The sequence below is a fragment of the Natrix helvetica genome (genome assembly GCF_964273705.1).
Source record: "Natrix helvetica genome assembly, chromosome: 5".
Taxonomy (NCBI): Eukaryota; Metazoa; Chordata; class Lepidosauria; order Squamata; family Natricidae; genus Natrix; species Natrix helvetica.
Window position 1 is genome coordinate 81789180 of NC_138551.1, and position 20806 is coordinate 81809985.

General features: G+C 39.8%; 1 protein-coding gene across 6 annotated transcripts in view; it reads right to left on the reverse strand.

The window, feature by feature from the left end:
- The window catches only part of PCDH15 (protocadherin related 15), a gene marked incomplete at its 3' end in the record, with an annotated part of 825229 nt that overhangs the window by 92308 nt on the left and 712115 nt on the right, over nt 1-20806 (reverse strand). For all 6 annotated transcript variants that reach the window (XM_081954012.1, XM_081954014.1, XM_081954013.1 and 3 more), the window contains 2 exons: nt 12573-12682; nt 12233-12373 (listed from right to left, as the gene is read on the reverse strand). In XM_081954012.1, coding sequence (XP_081810138.1) covers nt 12233-12373; nt 12573-12682 — 251 coding nt within the window. The remainder of the gene's footprint in view (nt 1-12232; nt 12374-12572; nt 12683-20806) is intronic.

Genomic DNA, 20806 nt, shown 5'->3' on the forward strand with positions numbered 1-20806 from the left:
GAATCCTGGATCTTCAATAACGTGGCCAGAGCATCAGCACAAACTTTTCTTAAGTCCTCTCTAGGGTTTTCTCTGATACCCCTCAGTCTAACAGCGTACTCCATAGATCTGAATTGCATCATGATAATCTCCTTATCCATCCTCTGCATATTCCCCTCCATTTCAACAAATTTCAAATCTGTTTCCTTCGTTTTAGTTTCCAAATCCAAAGCCAGATGATCAACTTTGCTGTCCACCTTAAGAACAACTTCTGACAGACCTGTGGCTAAAGTGTGTAATTTTTTATCAAGTTGATCATGTTTTTTAATGGTATCCTGAACCATTTCTTTAACCTCCTTAATTTCTTTGCGTAAAAAAGCATTTTCTTCCCTTATAAAGTCCTTGAAATCCTGATAATTTATTGTAGCACCCGATGAGGCTTTTTGTTCCTTTGCCATAATTAATAATTCTTACAGCCGCCTCTAGCTGTCACCATTCAATTAACTTTCGTTTTCCTTAGGTATTCAGCTGTAAATTAATACTTGCAAATGTTTCTTTCTAAGTTGCTCGAAATTAAAACTTTGACATTTAAGTAGTTCAGGTTATGTAAACTGGCTTAAAGATTGTTAATAGTTAGGGTTGTTTCAGCCGTTCCGCCTTTACTGCCCCGGCTATCAGCAGGTAATTAGCTTTCGTTTTCTGTAGGTTTTCAGCTATAAATCAACGCCATTTTGAATCCTTTGTTCTAAGCCCACGCCTCTCGAACTCAGCAGTAGCGTTCTTTTTAAAGAGATTTTTTTTTCTTCCCCCAATTAAAACTTAAAATACTTGCAAAAGTCTTGCTTTCTTCTTGGGATGTTAAGATGTAAATCTATAATTCTTAACACAGCAGTCCTCTTGAGTATCTGAGCAGAAGCAAATGGAAAGAGAAATAAAATTGACACACTTATGTGAGTTTATTATGGGTCTACAGGAAAAGCTGAATAGGAGGATGAAAAGCATCAAAAATGCAGAGAGTCTGGACCACAGAAAATAATTATCATGCTTTTTATCAGTCAGGCCTTGCTTGAGTTTTGCATTCAATTCTGCACGCCTCAGTTTAAAACAAAACATTGATAAGCCCAGAAAAAGGTTAGAAAGATGATGAAAGAACTAGAAACCAAGTTCTAGAAACAGTTAAATTTAAATAGGTTTTGTATGCAGTAGAGAAGGATGAGGGGCAACATGAGAGCTGTGTTCAATTTTCCGAAAACATTGTCACATTGTGTGTGATTCAGATTTATTCTCCTTTGTTACAGATAGTGAAATTAGAACTAATGGATTTAAACTTCAAAGATATAGATCAGACATTAGGAAAAACATGTCAATCAGTGAAACAGTTTACTTATTGAGTGGTTTCTTCCCCTTCACTCGATATTTTCAAACAGAGGCTGGAGAATCATCTTATGGGTGGGATGTAGTGAATCCTGCATGCGGTGTGCAGAAGGTTGCACTGATGATCTCTAAGGTCCCTCCAACTCTAGGATTCTACAGTCTTGAGAGATTTTCTATAGAGCTCAACAGAAAAATATATGGTTCATTTTGAAGTGTTTTGTATTCAAGCAATGTACTATTAATGATAATAATCTTCGTTTTGCACCATGCTTTTAGCACATGCATTATACATGCATATATTCTCCCCTCCTAAAATTCAAGCTAGGCACACTATAATTATCACATTATGTTGCAGTGAAACTGAGGAAGGATTTTTTAAAGCTATGAAATTTAAACATGAGCGGATTTCCCAACTTAAAAAAAAATGTCACAATGCTACATGTGGTTTGACCTTGCTTTGGTACATGTTGGTTGCCTTTAAAAATTGCCTAACAAATATAGTTTTGGATATTACATTGACCTCTTGACCTCTTATAATAGTCTCATAATCTCCTCTTTTTAAAATTTATTTTATCTCCCTCCCTTTAGGTCCCTTGTGACCTCCCCCTTGACTTTTCAAACATTTGAGACTATTTACTTTATTTTATTTTAATTAATTTTTGTCCAGTAACCCTAACCCTAAGCCAAAACTTTCTAAAGAAGAAATATAATTCTAGTTAAACATATGTAATCAGATCAAATCAAATCCAAAACTAGCCAGGAACAAGGCTGTTGCCCAAACCTAAAGCAATATGAACTAATATAGGATTAGAATGCATTTAAATATTATTTAAAAGCCTGGGAGATCTTCATCTAGATCAACGATGGCGAATCTTTTTTGGCTCGCGTGCCACAAGTGGGGGGAGCGCAGGGGAGTCGTGTGCGGGTGTGCCGCACACATAATGCAATGCACGGCCCCCCAGTGCACATGCGTGCACAACAGGCGTGACCCCCCATGCTTTTTTCGCCGTCCCCAGGCTCCAGAGGCTTTATAGGAGCCTGGGGAGGGCGAAAAGAGCCTCCCCCGCCCCCCCGGAGGCCCTCTGGAGGCTTCAGGGATCGTCTGGAGGCTTCCCTGAAGCCTTCGGAATGCTTAAAACGACCCTCCAAGCAAACCGGAAGTCACTTCCGGTTTGCTCGGAGAGTCGTTTTGAGCGCTCTGAAGGCGTCAGGGAAGCCTCCGGACGGTCCCTGAAGCCTTTGGAACACTTAAAACGACCATCCAAGCAAACTGGAAGTCACTTCTGGTTTGCTCGGGGGGTCGTTTTAAGCATTTTTAAAGTCACTTCCAGTTTGCTCGGAGGGTCGTTTTAGGCGTTCCGAAGGCTTCAGGGAAGCCTCCGGATGGTCCCTGAAGCCTCCGGAGGGCCTCTGGGGGCGGTAGGGGGCTCTTTTAACCCTCCCCAGACTCCTATAAAGCCTCTGGAGCCTGGGGAGGGTGAAAATGGCTTTTAAAAATGGTGAACTCAGCTGGCCAGTGCGCGCATGCGCGCTGGCCAGCTGACAGGGCAGCGCCTTGCGTGCCCTGACAAATGGCTCCGTGTGCCACCTGTGGCATGCGTGCCATAGGTTCGCCATCACTGATCTAGATCTTCATCTAGTACTAACATATGGGTACCAGTTAGTGGTGGGTTTAACAATTGTTTATTTCCGGTTCGTGGCTCAGTGGGCATGGCTTGGCTTGGTGGGCGTGACAGGGGAAGGATACTGTAAAATCTGCATTCCCACATCACTCCAGGGGAAGGTTATTGCAAAATCCCCATTTTGTCCCAATCAGCTGGGACTCAGGAGGCAGAGCAAACTTGGGGGCAGGGCCAGTCTGCTACCGGTTCTCCAGAATTGGTCAGAACCTGCTGAATACCACCTCTGCAGTAGATCAGACCTCATTAGGGAGTATTTTTTTGGGGAAAAGGATGTCACTACAGTAAATCTTTCCCTCTCTTGCTCATTTACTTTGGTGGAACCACCTCATTTATTTTGGTGGAAAGACCTTGGGAAGGATCTCATTTTAAGATCTTAAGGTCCAGGTAGGAGCATACAGGAGAAGATGCTCCTTTAAGTAATCTGCTCTGAAGCCAATAGACCAGCAGCTAGACTGGATGGAAATTTATCAGCACAATATAAGAAGTCCTGATGGTGCAGTGGTTAGAATGCAGTATTGCAAGCAAACTCTGCCCACAGCCTTAAGGTTGAGTCAGTCTTCAGTCCTTCCAAGGTCAGTAAAATGAGGACCCAGATATGCAGCCATTGAAAACCACTCAGAGAGTGCTGTAAACCACTAAGGGGGCAGTATATAAGCCTAAGTGCTGTGACTATTGCTATAGTATTATATGAGCTGATCCCAGTAAGCTTTATTTTGAAGCAAGTGAAGATTCCGCTATTCCAAGGCAGCCATACAAGCAATCCATTGCAATAATCCAGTGGGGAAGTTACTGGAGTGTGAAAAATGGTTGTGAGGCTGCCTCTGTCCAGGAAAAGGTACAGTTGATAAATGAACTGAAGTTAATGAAAGACACTCTGTACCAGCAAGGCCAACTAGGTCTCTAGTGACACTGTGCAATGGACTGTGAAAATAACCTTGAGGAAACAGGAGGAAGAACCCCAACCAAGACAATGGTCAGATTAAAAAAAAATCTATGTCCAAAGCAGAAATATGAGACGCTTTCATGTTTGCAAGATTCAGTTACTGTAACCGTTTAATAAAAGCAGGATTAGTATTCATAACTTGAGTTTCCTATTCTGGTGTACCTCAAACAAATCAAGGAGAGAAGCAACTTAGAACCAAAGAGAAATTTCCTGACAGTTAAAACAATTAATCAGTGGAACAACTTGCCTCCAGAAGTTGTGAATCCTCCAACATTGGAAGTTTTTAAGAAGATGTCGGATAACCATTTGTCTGAAGTGGTGTAGGGTTTCCTGCCTAAGCAAGCGGTTGGACTAGAAGACCTCCAAGGTCCCTTCCAACTCTGTTATTCTATTCTATTCTATTCTATTCTATTCTATTCTATTCTATTCTATTCTATTCTATTCTATTCCATTCCTATTATTTCTATTCTATTCTGTTCTTATTCCTATTATTTCTATTCTTATTCCTATTATTTCTATTCTATTCTATTCTATTCTTATTCCTATTCTATTCTATTCTATTCTATTCTAAGGGTTGACATAGTGATGGATCTACTTGCTGAAATTAAAAAAGTTGAACTTGACAGAAATATGCAAGAAGTTCTTCTTTAGGCAAAGGAGGCTGAAACAGCCTTAGACAGGGTTTTCCTGATTAACTTTGGTAGAAAGAATAAGCAGGTTTACAAAATTTAGAAATTATTAGTGAATAACAATAACAATAATAACAATAACAATAATAACAATAACAATAACAACAATAACAACAATAACAAGAAGGAGGGGGGAGGAGGAGGAGGAGGAGGAGGAGGAGGAGGAGGAGGAGGAGGAGGAGGAGGAGGAGGAGGAGGAGGAGGAGGAGGAGGAGGAGGAGGAGGACTGGACCCATCTCAAGAACATCCATTTCTGGTCTTCCTGTAGAGTTGATTTCCTGGTCTGGTCTACCTCATTGGTAATAGAACTTGCTCTCTGGGGAAAAAATGTTATGGAGATTCTCAGTCATCCAGGTCATGGTTGTCCCAAAGGTACTTTTTCAAAGGCAACTGGACTGCAATCATCTGGTCGCACTCTGAAGGTGAGTCATTAGCTTCATTACTTTCAAAATGCTAATAACCAGATGACTGCAAGGAATATAAATCCTTCCATTCTCCAGCATCCAGTCAGAACTGAGGAGGCTTCATGGATGTGAAGCGAAATGTCTTCCAGGAGAAAAACACAAACAAAGGAAATCCAGTTGCCTTTTGAAAAAGAACTTTTGGGACTCTTTGGGACAATTGCATGCCCTTCTAGGACTGGCAGGGACCATCAAATGGACAGATATGCCACTCACAAACAATATTTTTCTCTTGTCTGGTGTGAGTCTCGGATTATTTAGTCCATTACCCTGCTCAAGCATTGGTTCAGAATGCCAACTGCCTCAAGTGCATTAAATCAAAAAGAGAGACATAACACTGGATACCATCTGTCATATTGATTACAGTACTGTACAAGGGTGTGCCCATTGCTTGTTTTTCTGCCAGTAGATTTGTATATATTGGTTCACACTTCATACATACACTTCTTCACCAAAAAGCCATTATTTTTTTTTTGAAATCTGAGGCTTGTTTTTAAAACAGACTTTTCACACTAATTAATAGCAGAAAATACAATGTAAAAGAACATTATTGTGGATTATCAACAATCAGTTTCATGTTTTCAAGGCTTTGGAGTCTTTTGTACGCACGCATTTAAGTGAATCGCCCTGCATAAGTGTACAATATTTCTTCCCTGAACAAGTGTCAGTTCTTTAGATACATAAACAATGTATATGTTCCATTAAATCATGGAAAATTATAAGAAACCAGATTTAAAAGAAAGATCATCATAGATTTTTCAAGTGCAATAAAATTCTGAATTCTTCTGTTTAAAAATGATATTCATGATTCATGTCTAATATTTTTAAAGAGCTTACAATGTTTGGGCAACAGTCAGTTTTAAAGAATCTTCTTTCTGTTAGCATCTCAAAATTATAAATAACTGTGTCTAAATTTGTCAGAAGATCTTGTCCACAATTTAGTGGACAAGACTAACAAGTGTGTTACTAACTTAACAAATGCAGTGATTTGCTTAACCACTGTGACGAGAAAGGTCATAAAAGGGGGCAAAATTCACTTAATAACCGTTTCACTTTGTAAAAGAAATTTTGGGCTCAATCGGAGCCGTAAGCTGAGGACTAGCTATATTTCTTAAAAACTCTCTTGTGCCACATACGTTTTGACAGTTTGCAGAATGAATGAATGACATGCCTCATATCGCAATAAACCGCCTACGTTGTTCAGCTTGCAATGTGAATTTGTTGAACAGGTGAGACAGAATAAAATGAGAGACAGCTCATCACAGACACAATGCAACTGTCACCCAACTTTTAAAGCATTTGTTAAAAGAAGGGGCCCTACTACATTTTACTGAATGAAATAGGTTCAAACAATTCAAAGCAACAGCGCCCATTTTAGACAACACAAAACAAAGTATACATAGTATTGTATATTACTCCACAACATAGAGTCAGAATGTCACCAACAATTGGCCTGGTTTGCTAAGCACATCTGGCCTCTCCTGTGATCTTCCTGCCATTTCACATGATGCTTTCTTTCTTTAGCTTCAAGGCAGAAGTGTGTTTTGAATTTTTTACAAATTGGCCGAAAAGCTTCGAAGCCAGGAAGAAGAAAAACAACTATTTTTGTATAGATGTTCTTATTAGCAATCCCAGGAAAGGAGCTTTGATCCCCAAAATATCACTTTGTTCACAGATCAGAAAGGGCCAGCATGAATAGAGCATGAACATTGTACGCCAAAAGGAAAATGCGCTTTTATGAAAGCTCTGGCACCATACAGAAAAAGTATAAAGTATTATGTTATTTTCTTGCCTTTGTTAATTATCAGTACATCAGCTGAGACCTGGTTTACAAGAACATACTTTTATATAGAACCCATCCCAATTATGGTGCAAGGACACCTTCTTTGGTTCCTATCAATTTCCTTATTTCCAAGTATGTATCTAGAACTGGGCAAGGCTAGTGAAGAGAAGGATCAGGAGAGACATGATAGTGTTCTAATATTTGAGGGATTGCCACAGAGAGGAAGGAGTCAAGCTATTTTCCAAAGTACATGAAGGCCAGACAAGAAATAATGGATGGAAACTGATCAAGGAGAGATTCAATCTAGAAATAAGGAAAAATTTTCTAACAATGAGAGCAATCAACCAATAGAACAGTTTGCCCTCAGAGGTTGTGGGAGTTTCATCACTGGAGGCTTTCAAGAGAAAATTGGATGCCATTTGTTGGGGATGGCATAGGGTCTCCTACTTGGGAGGGGAGTTGGACTAGATGACTTACAAGGTCCCTTCCAACTTTGTTACTTGTTAGGGACGTAACCCTAGGCTTGGCTTGGCAATGTATATAAGCTATGATTACTTTACTGTTACTTTAAATGTTAAAGAAATGTAATTGGCTTGTTACCTCAAGCAGCCATAAGAGGGAGCTAGAATGGCTGTTAGATCTCTCTCTCTTTTGTTAGATGCTGATCGTGGATACTGTTTGATACTGCTCGTGAGTTACTGAGTCTTGCTACTGTTAGCTACTTTGTGTGTTAAACTGAGAATATTGATAACTGACTGACTGAACCGTGTATGACTTGGACTGTTAACTGGACTCTGAATACCTCTATATTTCTACATAGTAAATTACTATATTTTTACACTATTCAGTGTCTCTGTATGCTGGTTTGTGCATGTTATTCCATATCACTCTCATTACGCTTCTCTGTATACTTGCTCTTCTAACGTGGAGCCTAATTACTTAACATTACTCTATCTATCTAAATACATACAAAAACAGAGATAGTTGTAGACTATCTATTTGTCCCCTCTGCCCCCCTTCCTATCAAAGGTAAATTAGAGAGTATCCTGATAAGTTCATGAAGGTGATGGGGAACAATCCCATTTTTCAATAAATTGTTATTACATGGTTAGCTATGGATAAAATTTCAGCTATTCCATGACAGCTTCTCAAAATGTCAGATCATATTCATCACTAAGATGCTTTGATATCTCTGATAAGAAAGGAACATGGCCACAGTGATGGTTCCCTCTGGCATAGCCTCTACAGATAGTCCTCGCCTTACCATCACGATTGACCCCCAACATTTCTGTGGTCAAGTGAGACAGTTGTTAAGTGAGTTATTTCCCCCATTTTATGGCCTTTTTTGCCACAGTTGTGAAGTGAATCACTACACTTGTTAAGTTAGTAACATGGTTGTAGAGCGAATCTGGCTTCCCCATTGATTCTGCCTATCAGAAGGCAGCAAAAGATGATTACATGATCCTAGGACACTGCAGCCATCGTAAACATGAATCAATTGCCAAGTGGTTGAATCTCGTGACCCTGAGAATGTGTCAAAAAATGATCATAAGTCTCATTTTCTTTTCAGTGCCGTTGTAACTTCAAACGGTCACAAAATGAATGGTTATAAGTTGAGAACTACCTGCACTGCAACAGTCAGTGAGCTGGTTCCTTGGAAATGATTAATTTCATTCAAATATCACTCTAAGCAGGTCACTAGAGTAGCTGACACAGGCCATGCATGCTGTATTTCAAGGGGGAAAAGATTAAGCATATTATTATTTATAAGTGGATAGTTTTTTCCCCCCACTGTGCAATTAAGGTATATGGATACACACATTTAGATTCCTTGGTGAGTATTTCAGATGGTGCAGCCTACTGATAGCTTGCCTATATTTCCCAGAGTCTCTATTGACAGTGAAGATTCTACCACACTTATAAACGTTCTTTGCAGACAATTAGAAGTCTAGGAAGGATTCACAAGTTTTCAAGTCAGCTTCAGTATTGATTTTCCCCTACCATCTCCATACATTTGGGGATATGCCAGGAAAGCAGGAGAACTGACTGGCTGAAGAATGACAGCTTAGATTTCCTGAGGATTCAGAAAATACCTGCAATAAAATATGCTTTTTTTTCTTGCGAATTGTACAATAGTCTGACTAACAGAGTCAGAAACAGAACAAGAGTTTCACCAACAGAGGTGAAAAGGTTTTATCTTCTGTATTAAACTGAGAATTAACTTGTACAAATGTGTACACTTGTACACATTTCATTTTAATTTAGAGTGTCAAGACCAACCTATGCCAGCAGTTTTGTATCGTTACAAACCATGAAAGTTGTAAAAGAGAAAAATGGAGTTCTATTCTAAATAAAAGTTGAGGAATATGGACGCACAAGGAAGGTAAGGTTTGAATACATTTAGAATGTGTATAACTCTAAAGCAGTGTTTCTGGCTGAAACACTGCTCTAAAGTATACTTTCAATATTGTGAAGGTCTTGTGAAGGTGGAAGAAAATGCAATGTTTCCATTTTTCTAATATAAATAAAACTAATTGAGTTAGATTGTCCTAGACTTTTGCATAACTGATGGTTGCTGTTCGCAATTCAAAAACCCATGGAAAACATGAAGGAATATTACGTTACAGATAAAATTATATCAAAGAATTGAAAGAAATGTAATGTTGAAAGATTTCCCCTGTCAATTGTTCAAGGACTAAGACTAGCAGAAAGGGCATGCATATAAAGTATATTAAAAAGTCAACGTATAAAATTGGCTAATAAAGACAAAAAGAAGCTTCAGAATACTGTTTTATATTATTTAATGCTGTTTTAGCAAATAAAGATTTTTTCAAGTTTCCCACTTTCTAAAATGCCCCATCTCCTGGTATATTAATTATGTGAATTTTTTTATCTTCTATAGTAGAAGGCAAGAAACTTAACATATAAGTAGATACTCACTGAAATAATGTAGAATACAAATACTGTATACACTTATTTCCTCTAGAAGAACTAGCAGATTCTACAGGGATGGAAAGTATTATTTGCTAATGTTATTTTTTTGAAAATAATTTCATTCAATCACTTTATCTTAGATATCATTTGTAGCATATCATTTAGGAGCTAAAAAATTACAAGGATACATCCTGAAACAAAAGCATAAAATGAAATGCAAGATGTTTTTGTTGTCCTTGTAAAAAAAAAATTTATCTTAATTGCTCTGAAGTTCATTGTATTTAGCCAAGTGTTTGATCTTCCTGCAAGATGTATTGTGTAATCTTTTGGTTCATGATTATTATGATTTAAAGTCAGATGGGACACTGGATTAATGCAAATAATTGTTTACAATACATCCTCTGTCTCATTATTTCTTTGAATTTTAGTCTTTATCCTAATTGCATATTTTATAGTAGAAAATTGTAACAGTATAACCTCCTTTACACAAAATTACATGAATGATCTATCTAGTAATTCAATAGGAACTTACAATTACTATTCTCCAGGGTTTCATATATTGGACCTAAGACCTCTGGCATACAAACAATGTCACACTGAAATCAAGGCCTTGCCCATTAAAAAGTATTTCCCATTAACTGCATAATGTGTTTATAATGGGCAACAGTCAATAATGGAGACAATCCAATTCTTCTGTAATGAATATATAAGAACAAACCCAAGTTTTTATTACATTTCACTTCTGCTATAACTGGAAGGTAAATAGAAATTTGCAAATTAGTTTGGTCTAAAAGTTATATAGCCAAAAGGAAAAGAACCAAAAATGGTTTCTTTTCTGTAGAGAAGGTAAATTAAAAAGAAAAATATATTTACACAGTCTTTCTATCTTTGTGCAAAATTAGAATAATCTATAAAATAACATTCCTTGTTCTATTTCTTTAGCTCATTGAGTTTGGTAATTGGATTGAAGCAAGTAGATCTTCATAAATCAGAGTGTCACACACATTCTAATCATTTCAGGTTATAATTCAGAAGGTATTGCACTATTATTTAATTCTAAGAATGTTTATTTAAGATTACCAAAAAGTTCCAAATACCTTATGTCAGTGATTTTCAACCTTTTCTTCACCACGAACCCCCTTTAAAGACTTTGGTGAATGTCAACAACTACTACAATTGACTATGGCCACAGATCCCCAACACTTAGCTCAAGATTTAAATCATGACATTTTTTCAAGTCTTCACAGACTGCCTGTAACATCATGGGCAACAAGCATGCCCCCCCCCCCCCCCCGTTGTCTGCAGACTACAGGTTGAGAACCACTGCTTTATGTCTTTTCTAAAAACATGCCACATGTCATTGTAAAGCAAAAAGATACAACAGTGGACATGACATTGTGATCCAAGCCTCATACCTTTTGTATGTGTATGAAATATTGACAGAGGTTAGAGCTTGGGTAGCAATGCTGTGTCTACCTGCTGTCCTGTTTTGACTTTCTCCAGTAGATATTAAACACTAATCCCTTTAAAAAAAAAACCAAAAGCTCCACAATTGGGAAGATATGCCTCAGAGGTCTTGAAGAGATCATTGAAAAATGTAAGGCTCTATAACTTTGATTTTCAATGTTGATAGAAATTGAAAATTCTATTGGTATATGTTATTAAGCCATAGTTCTATTCAATCCCAGATCCTTCTGGCTTTGCTTATTAGTTGTTGAAATTCACAACTAATCCATATAAGCTTGGTGCTGACATAGATAGCCTGCCCCCATTCAATTCTTTGGAAGGAAAAAATATAAATAAAAACATAAACATTGAACTGTTAAGAAGCAGGACAAAGGTACCCTTCCCTGTGGAAATTGCTGGAACAACCAGTTTTCAGAAATTATGGTGTTTTTCCATAGTTTTCTGTGACATTGTTAAGAACTGCAAGGTTTAATTCTTGCTTTTCATTTAAATAATGACTTTTTTTCTGGAAATAATCCTAAGAAACATTCATTCCTGGTTTAACATTGAACGTATATCTCCATTTTCTGGATTGCTCATATCTTTAATGAAAAATATATATAATAGCTATAAACTAAAATGAATATATTACTTTTGCTCATGATATTCCAGATTAATTATAGGAGGACAGATATCCTGTGATTTGAAGAGGGTGGATCTTATTCCTACCTTGTTGATTCAAGGCTTGATATAAGATATAAGCAAATAAAAGGTTAATTTTCAAAGTAATGGGAGATCAGGAAGAGAGCAACAGCTATAACATCCAATTTTGGGGAAGGAAGGAATGATAGAAGTAAGGAAGGAGGGAGGGAGGGAGGGAGGGAAGGAAGGAAGGAAGGAAGGAAGGAAGGAAGGAAGGAAGGAAGGAAAAATTAACTTACTTTTGGATGGCACTGGCAAATTAGAACGGACTACTATTAAGGAATCAGCTTGTACCCGAAGCAAATATTTTCTTGCAGTTTCATAATCCAGAGATTTTTGAATAAAGATAACTCCTGTTCTATTGTTAATGGCAAACACTCCTGGAATGCAGGAAAAGGTTTTATAAACATTTTAGGAATGGATAAAACGGCTTCTTTACAATTGTGCTATGTATCTGAAACAGAATATGTTAAATTCACTTTTTTTCCATTTGGGATGTTTTACTTCCTCCCTCCTCCTCCTCCTCCTCCTTTAAAATTATATTTTACTGAAACCAGATGCAAGGCCACGTTAACTTACCGTCTTCATTTCCTGAAACAATGGAATAGACAATTGTTTGATTCAAGGCAGCAGCGGTTACCACAACCACTTGGGTTCCTTTGGGGGCACCTTCACGCACAGGTGGGGGCCTACAGAATTAGTTGAAATAGATTATTGTTTATTTTGGTCACATTGTAAATATTCTCCTGATATATTCAGTGCATCTATGGAACTGACGTAGAAACGGAAAGCTACATGTAAAACAATCAAAGGAACAAGAATAAAGCGCTAACATTTGCAGAAATTAACACTGGCAAATGAGCGGAATGCAATTTCAGTAGTTTAGTAAGTAGTTTAGTCCTATTCGACTTTAACAGTCAACATCGATCTGATCTAGAAGGCTATTTCCCACCAACCCGTCTTCTGACTCTGAAAGTACACAAGTAGGAAGATACAGTGCACACAATCTATCAGAATTGTTCTTGCTATTTTTCTATGGTCATTATACCTCTGATTCTGGAAACATCAAATAATAACAATAAAGTCTAGTTCCATGGCACATGAAGAAGGTAAGGGTCTCTCAAATCTCATGGGGGAGAGAGCACCGCCAATCAAAGGTGCTGCCACAGAGAAATTGCATCCATAAATGCAAGATGACCAATCAGCTGTGTAAGAGAGAAGGCAGTCTGACAGCATCCTGATATCAAGTTGTTGTTTTAAAAGGTTTTTTTTTATTTTTCCCTTTCAAATTCATTCATAAATACACATTCTTATAATTGCTAAACATTTGTCTATTCATCATTTTTACACACATATATAATACAGTTTGAGTCACTTTCTTGCCACCCCGTGCCTCCATCTTATTTTGCAAGAACCTTACTTCTTCCATGTTCTCAACCTCCCTTCTCTACCTTCTTTTTTCGATCTCAAGTTGTTTAGGGCTTTGATGTCATAAGCAGAACCCAGAACCTAATTAGATTCAATGCAGATTCTTTAATTGCACTTGCAGACTTGCTTACACTGAGTTTAGACATTGTCAAGCATATAAAGTAGTCCAGACCCAGAAACAGATGCTAGGTGTATCTACTACTTGTATTAAGATCTTGCATGTTTCAATTTGCTTCTCCTCTTCTTATATAGCTTCAGTTGAATCCCTTGATCCCCCCTCAGATCCCTTCCTCATCAGGACTTCTGCAATGCTTATCTGTTTGTTGCCTTGGTAACAGATCTTCCCTGTCTCCATCAAAGTCTTCTTCTTTATTCTCCAATGGAATAGAGCTGAGCATCAATTTACTGATGACACCAAAACTTCTCACGATCAACTCCAGGAGGTTCAGATAGTTGATGAATAACCATTTTTTGAGGCAACTCATAGCATAGCCACCATTGTGCAGAAGAACAATTGCTATTTTCTGTATCTATCCCTGCAAGTAGAAGTGAAATCTGCAGCTAATAGTTTAGAAGTAGAAGTAAATTAGAATATCGTGCAAAAGTCCATTTATTTCAGGAATGCAACTTAAAAGGTGAAACTAATATATGAGATAGACTCATTACATGCAAAGCAAGATAGTTCAAGCCATGATTTGTCATAATTGTGATGATTATGGCTTACAGCTCATGAAAACCACAAATCCACAATCTCAGAAAATTAGAATATTACATGCAATCGATAAAACAAGGATTGTACATAGAACAATATTGGATCTCTGAAAAGTATAAGCATGCATTATGTACTCAGAACTTGGTTTGGGCCCCTTTTGCAGCAATTACTGCCTCAATGCGGTGTGGCATGGAAGCTATCAGCCTGTGGCACTGCTGAGGTGTTATGGAAGACCAGGATGCTTCAATAGCGGCCTTCAGCTCTTCTGCATTGTTCAGTCTCATGTCTCTCATCTTTCTCTTGGAAATGCCCCATAGATTTTCTATGGGGTTCAGGTCAGGCGAGTTTGCTGGCCAATCAAGCACAGTAATCCCACGGTGATTGAACCAGGTTTTGGTGCTTTTGGCAGTGTGGGTAGCATCCCCATAAAGCTTGTCTACGGAAGGAAGCATAAAGTGCTCCAAAATCTCCTGGTATACGGCTGCGTTGACCCTGGACTTAATGAAGTACAGTGGACCAACACCAGCAGATGACATGACTCCCCAAATCAACACAGACTGTGGAAACTTCACACTGGACTTCAAGCATCTTGCAGTGTGTGCCTCTCCATTCTTCCTCCATACTCTGGGTCCTTGGTTTCCAAATGAGATGCAAAAGTTGCTCTCATCAGAAAAGAGGACTTTGGACCACTGAGCAACAGACTAGGTCTGTTTTTCTTTAGCCCGGATAAGACACTTCTGTTTGTTGTTCAGGAGCGGCTTGACAAGAGGAATACAACATTTGAAGCCCATGTCCAGGATCCATCTGTGTGTGGTGGCTCTTGGTGCACTGACTCCAGCCTCAGTCCACTCCTTGTGAAATACCCAACACTTTGAATGGCCTTTTCCTGACAATCCTCTCCAGGCTGCGGTCATCCCTGCTGCTTGTGCACCTTTTTCTTCCACACTTTTCCCTTTCACATAACTTTCTATTAATGTGCTTTGATACAGCACTTTGGGAACATCCAACTTCTTTTGCAATTACCTTTTGAGGCTTTCCCTCCTTATGGAGGGCGTCAATGATGGTTTTCTGCACAACTGTCAGGTCAGCAGTCTTTCCCATGATTGTGATTCCTACTGAACCAGACTGAGAGACTATTTAAAGGCTCAGGAACCCTTTGCAGGTGTTATGGCTTAATTAGCTGATTAGAGTGGGACACTTGAGCCTAGAATATTGCACCTTTTCACAATATTCTAATTTTCTGAGATTGTGGATTTTCATGAGCTGTAAGCCATAATCATCACGGCTTGAACTATCTTGCTTTGCATGTAATGAGTCTATCTCATATATTAGTTTCACCTTTTAAGTTACATTACTGAAATAAATAGACTTTTGCCTGATATTCTAATTTTTCGAGTTTCACCTGTATATTGTATTTGACAATATAGCAAAACCCATCTGCAGTCGGATTCTTTCCCCAAACTAATTCCAAATTAGCTAGTAAGATTGTTAGGAAATGACAATAGTTGCAAATATTTTATTTTCTCAAAAATCTTGCCCTGAAAAGTTTTTTTTTTGTCTGACTTTAAATAGTTGATCTCCAAAGATGCATAGAAGAATTCAAAAGGTGGGAACTACTGTTTCTTTTAAGTCCAACAGTACATTTATGCAAAAAGATGCTCACCACACCACTTCACTCAAATAAGCTGAGATGGTCAGGAATAAAACTGCTGTTGGCTCAAAAACGGAATCTCATTAAATTGTACAAGATGAAGCTCCAAACATCTCAGTGTCATCTGTGTCAAAAGTCAATATGAAGATGAACTCCCCCTCTGGCAAGTTCCTTTCATATTTCTGAAATGGATACTTGAGGCTTCAACATCATCATCATAAGTTCTTAATCATCCTGAACAGCTGTACTAGCTAGCTATTAAGACTCAATCTCAGAGGTATATTATGCTACAAACCTTCTCTATCTTGCAGGGGGATTTACGCTATGAGATCAAGCTTCACCTGGTAATTGTGGGGTCATGCTGGGAGAAAAGTAAATTGATCACCACCCTACCTGAATATTTGATGACAGCTTCTGTAAACACAATGCTGCATGGAGATATAACACTAGGCTTCTAAATGAAGCTAGCATCTTCAATATAAATGATGACTTGTGTCCCATGACACAATAATTGAATTTTCCAACCATCTGAGACTACATCTACCAGCTTGGTCAGGGAAATTAACACAATATAGCCAATTAAAGTCTATTGAATTTAGTTGAAAGCCCCCCCCCCCGCCCCTTTTTGATGTGTGCTATATGCTTAATAATACCAACTGGATTCAAGCTGGGATGATATATGCATTTCTTAACTGTGAGCAAGTTATATTTGCAAATCTTTTTTCAAAAAAACCTTTTTTTCCCTCCTCCTGATTTGTTACTTTCAAAACCTGGCCAGTTGACTCTTTCCAAGTCTATACTTCTAAACGAAGTGTTTGAAAAATGTACAAATCTTTAAAACCATTCTTTTGATTTGTGTTGGCGTTTGGCACATTTTAAAGTATTGTAATGTCCCTATAACTCTGATTCTGACATTTCTAAATTCTATGCATTGAGAATCCAGCAGCTTCCATTGAATAGGAGATTCTTTTGCATTTATCACACGACAGTTTGAAGTACAGTAATTGCCCAGAGAAACATCAAAATGCATATTATTTGTAACTCAAATGTAACTGGATTTTGCTAATTTTATTTCCTTGAGCATATGTGAGACTAGGCTGAAGCTACCACACCTTAAGATGAAGCAGGCACACAAGCAGCGTGGATAAAAACCAGGAAACCTAAAAGATCCCTCAAGAGTGACCCCTCATCATCAGGCCTGGCACTGATGATGTTACCTAGTTTGCATAATGAAACATCTGCAAGAAAACAAGCAAGCTCAGAGAGGACCAAGGACCTCCCTCTCTGAGTCACATCAATAGCTATCAGACTTGATATCAATAAGGCAAGTCTTGTGAATCAAAAAAGCAAGGACTCTGAGAAATAAAATGGTCCTGAATCTCGACCACTTTTTAAGTTGGCATTGGATCCAGACCTGGTGGCTTCTGTCCCTCTAGCTCAGGGGTGTCAAACTGAATTTCATTGAGGAGGGCCGCATCAGGGCTATGGTTGACCTTGGGGGGGGGGACATGCAGGCGTGGCTGACTGGGTCAGTACGTCTAACTGGGTGGGCATGACCAGCTTGATGCCACTCCCCAAACTGCTGGCATGTTTCCTCTTTGTATTGGGTAGACCGGGCCGGCCTCTTACAGTATTCCAGAAAGGCCCTGTGTCCCACATTGTGGGACGCATCTGATCCACCGGCCTTGAGTTTGACACCCCTGCTCTAGCTCATATCTGCAGCCTAGTTGAGAAGACATGGGTAAGTGTATGTGTGCATGTGAGAAAGAACGCATATACATTGCAACGATTAAATTTTTGCTGTTACTTTAAATTCACTGGGTCTCTGTTTACAGGTAGTCCTTAAGTTACAGAAGTTCATTTAGTGACTGTTCGAAGTTACAACAGCAATGGAAAATGTGACTTATGACTGTTTTTCGCACTTAGGACTGTCGCAGAATCCCCATGGTCATATAAATTCAGTTACTTGGCAATTAACTCATTTTCATGACAGTTGCAGTGTCCCGGGGTCAAAGGATAAGCTTTTGTGACCTTCTGACAAGCAAAGTCAATTGGGAAACCAGATTCACTTAACAACTGTGTGACTATGTTAACAACTGCAGCGATTTACTTAATAACTGTGGCAAGAAAGATCGTAAAATGGGGCCAAATTCACTTAACAGCTGTCTCACTTAGCAACTGAAATTTTGAGCTCAATTGTGGTCGTAAGCAGCTTTTCTTTCTTTGTATCTTCAATTTATTTAGGACAGACATGTCAAACCTGTGGCCCAGGGGCCAAATCTGGCATGCAATAGGCTCAGAGTTGTCCCATGATGCCGTTTTGGAGACATCAAGGGATTGCCCTGTGCCACCCTGGCTAACGCCCACCCAATCAGCCACAATGACCAGGCCATGTCCACCCAAGTCCCCAAGGGCAAACAAATTCCTGATATGGCTTGCAACGGGATTGAGTTTGATACTGATTTAGGAGAACAGCTCCCCACATATAAAGGTGCAACAGAAGTTTATTGCAACCTCTGTCCTGTAGATTTAGTGATTTTTTTGGTTCCAGCCTTTAATATCCGAGGATTGAGGCAGAACAACTGCAAAGAAGGAGGATACAGATTATGTGCTTTGCTACATGTAGGGTCATATATAAACCAAAGCCTTACACTGAATGAGTGAGAATGAGGTTCAGCATGGTTAACCATCTTGTTCTATGCTAAAAAAAAATGACCTTGTCATTGATTCAGAAATGTTTTTTCCCAGTTTTGATAGCTTTGTTTGTGATGCAAAACTTTGGTGTATGTTTTCTGACCTAGGCTTCCCAAGGGCATAAAGAAACTCCTTGTCCCGACAAAAAACCCTTTTAATTAATTTACTGTGAATTCTGCTCATTCACATTTAGCAAAGTCTTTAAACGGAGCATTTACAGTCACAGATCTTATCTGGCTTGGAGAGCTGCCAGGCTGCTATCTGCAAAACGTGGCAAAGAATCTCGGAGAGTCATGGATCAATTAAGCAAACTAATTGTCTCCTGAAAACTCCACTCCCTTTTTGCTCCTCTTTTATTCCCTATGGGAGGGAATCTGTGGCCTTGCTCCCAAGTCGAGCCCTGTTCTTTAGCGGTTCCCTTCGTCTGGCAACTCTGCACATGCACACACTGGGAACAGGCTCCAGCTGTTTGTCTGCCTCACTGATGTCTCACTCTGAAGGCAGCTGATAACTGGCATACAGCTCTGGCCCCCTCTCTTCCTCTGGCACAGAGCCCTCATCAGAGCCTTCCTCAGATTCCAGGGCTGGCCCATGTTTCTCCCCAACTTCCTCACTGTCCGAATCTGCTACCAACTCTGCTGGCTGCTGGAGGACCACAACAGTGCACAAAACATATACAATACTATAAAATAATAAACAAACTAGCATTTCAACACAGGACTAGTGTTAGATATTAGCATATATCACAGCAAGTCTCCTCTCTGGTCCGCCGCTACGGCGGGAAACAGGTATCGCTCTGATTGGTCGAGAGGCGTACCCGATTCCTATAAAAGGGGAAACCTCCGGCCACAGAGCAAGCTGGATCACTACTACTACTACTAAAGAGCTGATAAGTCACTACGTGTCCGCAGTCTGTTCTCTCGTTGCCCGAATCTAACATTGGCAACGAGGGTGGGATCGAGAGACAGATAGGATGAAGAAAGCTACTTCAGAATCTCAGGATTCGATCCAGCCCAGGAATTCGGCAGAAATTCCGGCAGCCATTCAGGACACCGCAGCGCGGCAAATTCAAACGAAGAGAAGATGGCGATGCACACTCCCCCCGCTCCATTCGACCCGACGAACGACGAATGGGAGGCTTTCATGATTCGTTTCGAGTGTTTTCTTGAAGCGAACGAATACACGGGGATAACCGATGCCCGAAAGAAAAACATCTTCCTTGGCTACTGTGGGCGAGAAGTTTTCAACACGGCCAGAGACCTCTCAGCGCCTACTCCGATACAAGCGGTATCATGGACGGCGCTGCAACAGACTCTACAGACTCATTACGCGCCAAAACCTTCCCGCCACGTTTGCCGCCAGGAATTCAACACGCGGAACCAGAAGGCGGGAGAATCAATCAACCAATATGTTGCAGCCCTACGTAAAGCAGCAACTCACTGCGAGTTCAGGGATCTGGACGAGCATATCCTGGCAAGATTTATTTGTGGGTTAAGGGACATTTCACTACAAAAAAGGCTGTTGACAAACCCAAATTTAACCCTACAAATAGCGCTAAATGAAGCAAGGGCATCCGAGTCAGCGGAGAAATCATCGGAAACCATACAACACGGATTCAACGTAAGCCAGCCAGCACCCAGACACACCAGAGTCCACTACAAGGACACCAACCCCGGCGATGAGGATCCCGAGTTCGAGGACAGTCACCTGATGAGGAGCAGTCACATGAGGCCTGGGGGGAGACCCGGATTCCATTTGCCACCCTGCGCAAGCTGCGGAGGGAATCACCCCCGGTCTATCTGTCGGTTCAGGAACGTTGTTTGTTCACACTGCAACAAATTTGGGCACATTGCACGAGTGTGCCGGAGCGAAGTCCCTGCCTCAAGGCAGCCGCCTACGTACCGCCAACAGAAGCTCAACCCAGGGGCTTGGCGAAATCAAAAAGGGCGCCCAGAGAGAAATCCACAAGTGTTTACCCAGAGAGACAATTCCCATAGAGCTGAAAGGGCGTATTCCCAGAGAGATTATACACAAAGAGCTGAGAGAGCGTTCTACCAAGACGCTCAACGAGAGTATTTTCAGGATACAGACGCTGAGATAGAGTTGACCCAGAGAGAGGAATTGCGAACATATCTCACCACAATAAGTCAGGTCCGCACCAAGCGGCCTAAAAAGCTGAAAGTCACAGTCCTTTTGGAGGGCTCTCCTTGCGAGCTGGAAGTTGACACAGGATCGTCCTTGACGATCATCTCATGGTCCTCCATGAAAAAGGCTATCCCTAGCCTCATAAAGAGCCAACTACGCGCACCAGACATCCTGCTACGAGAC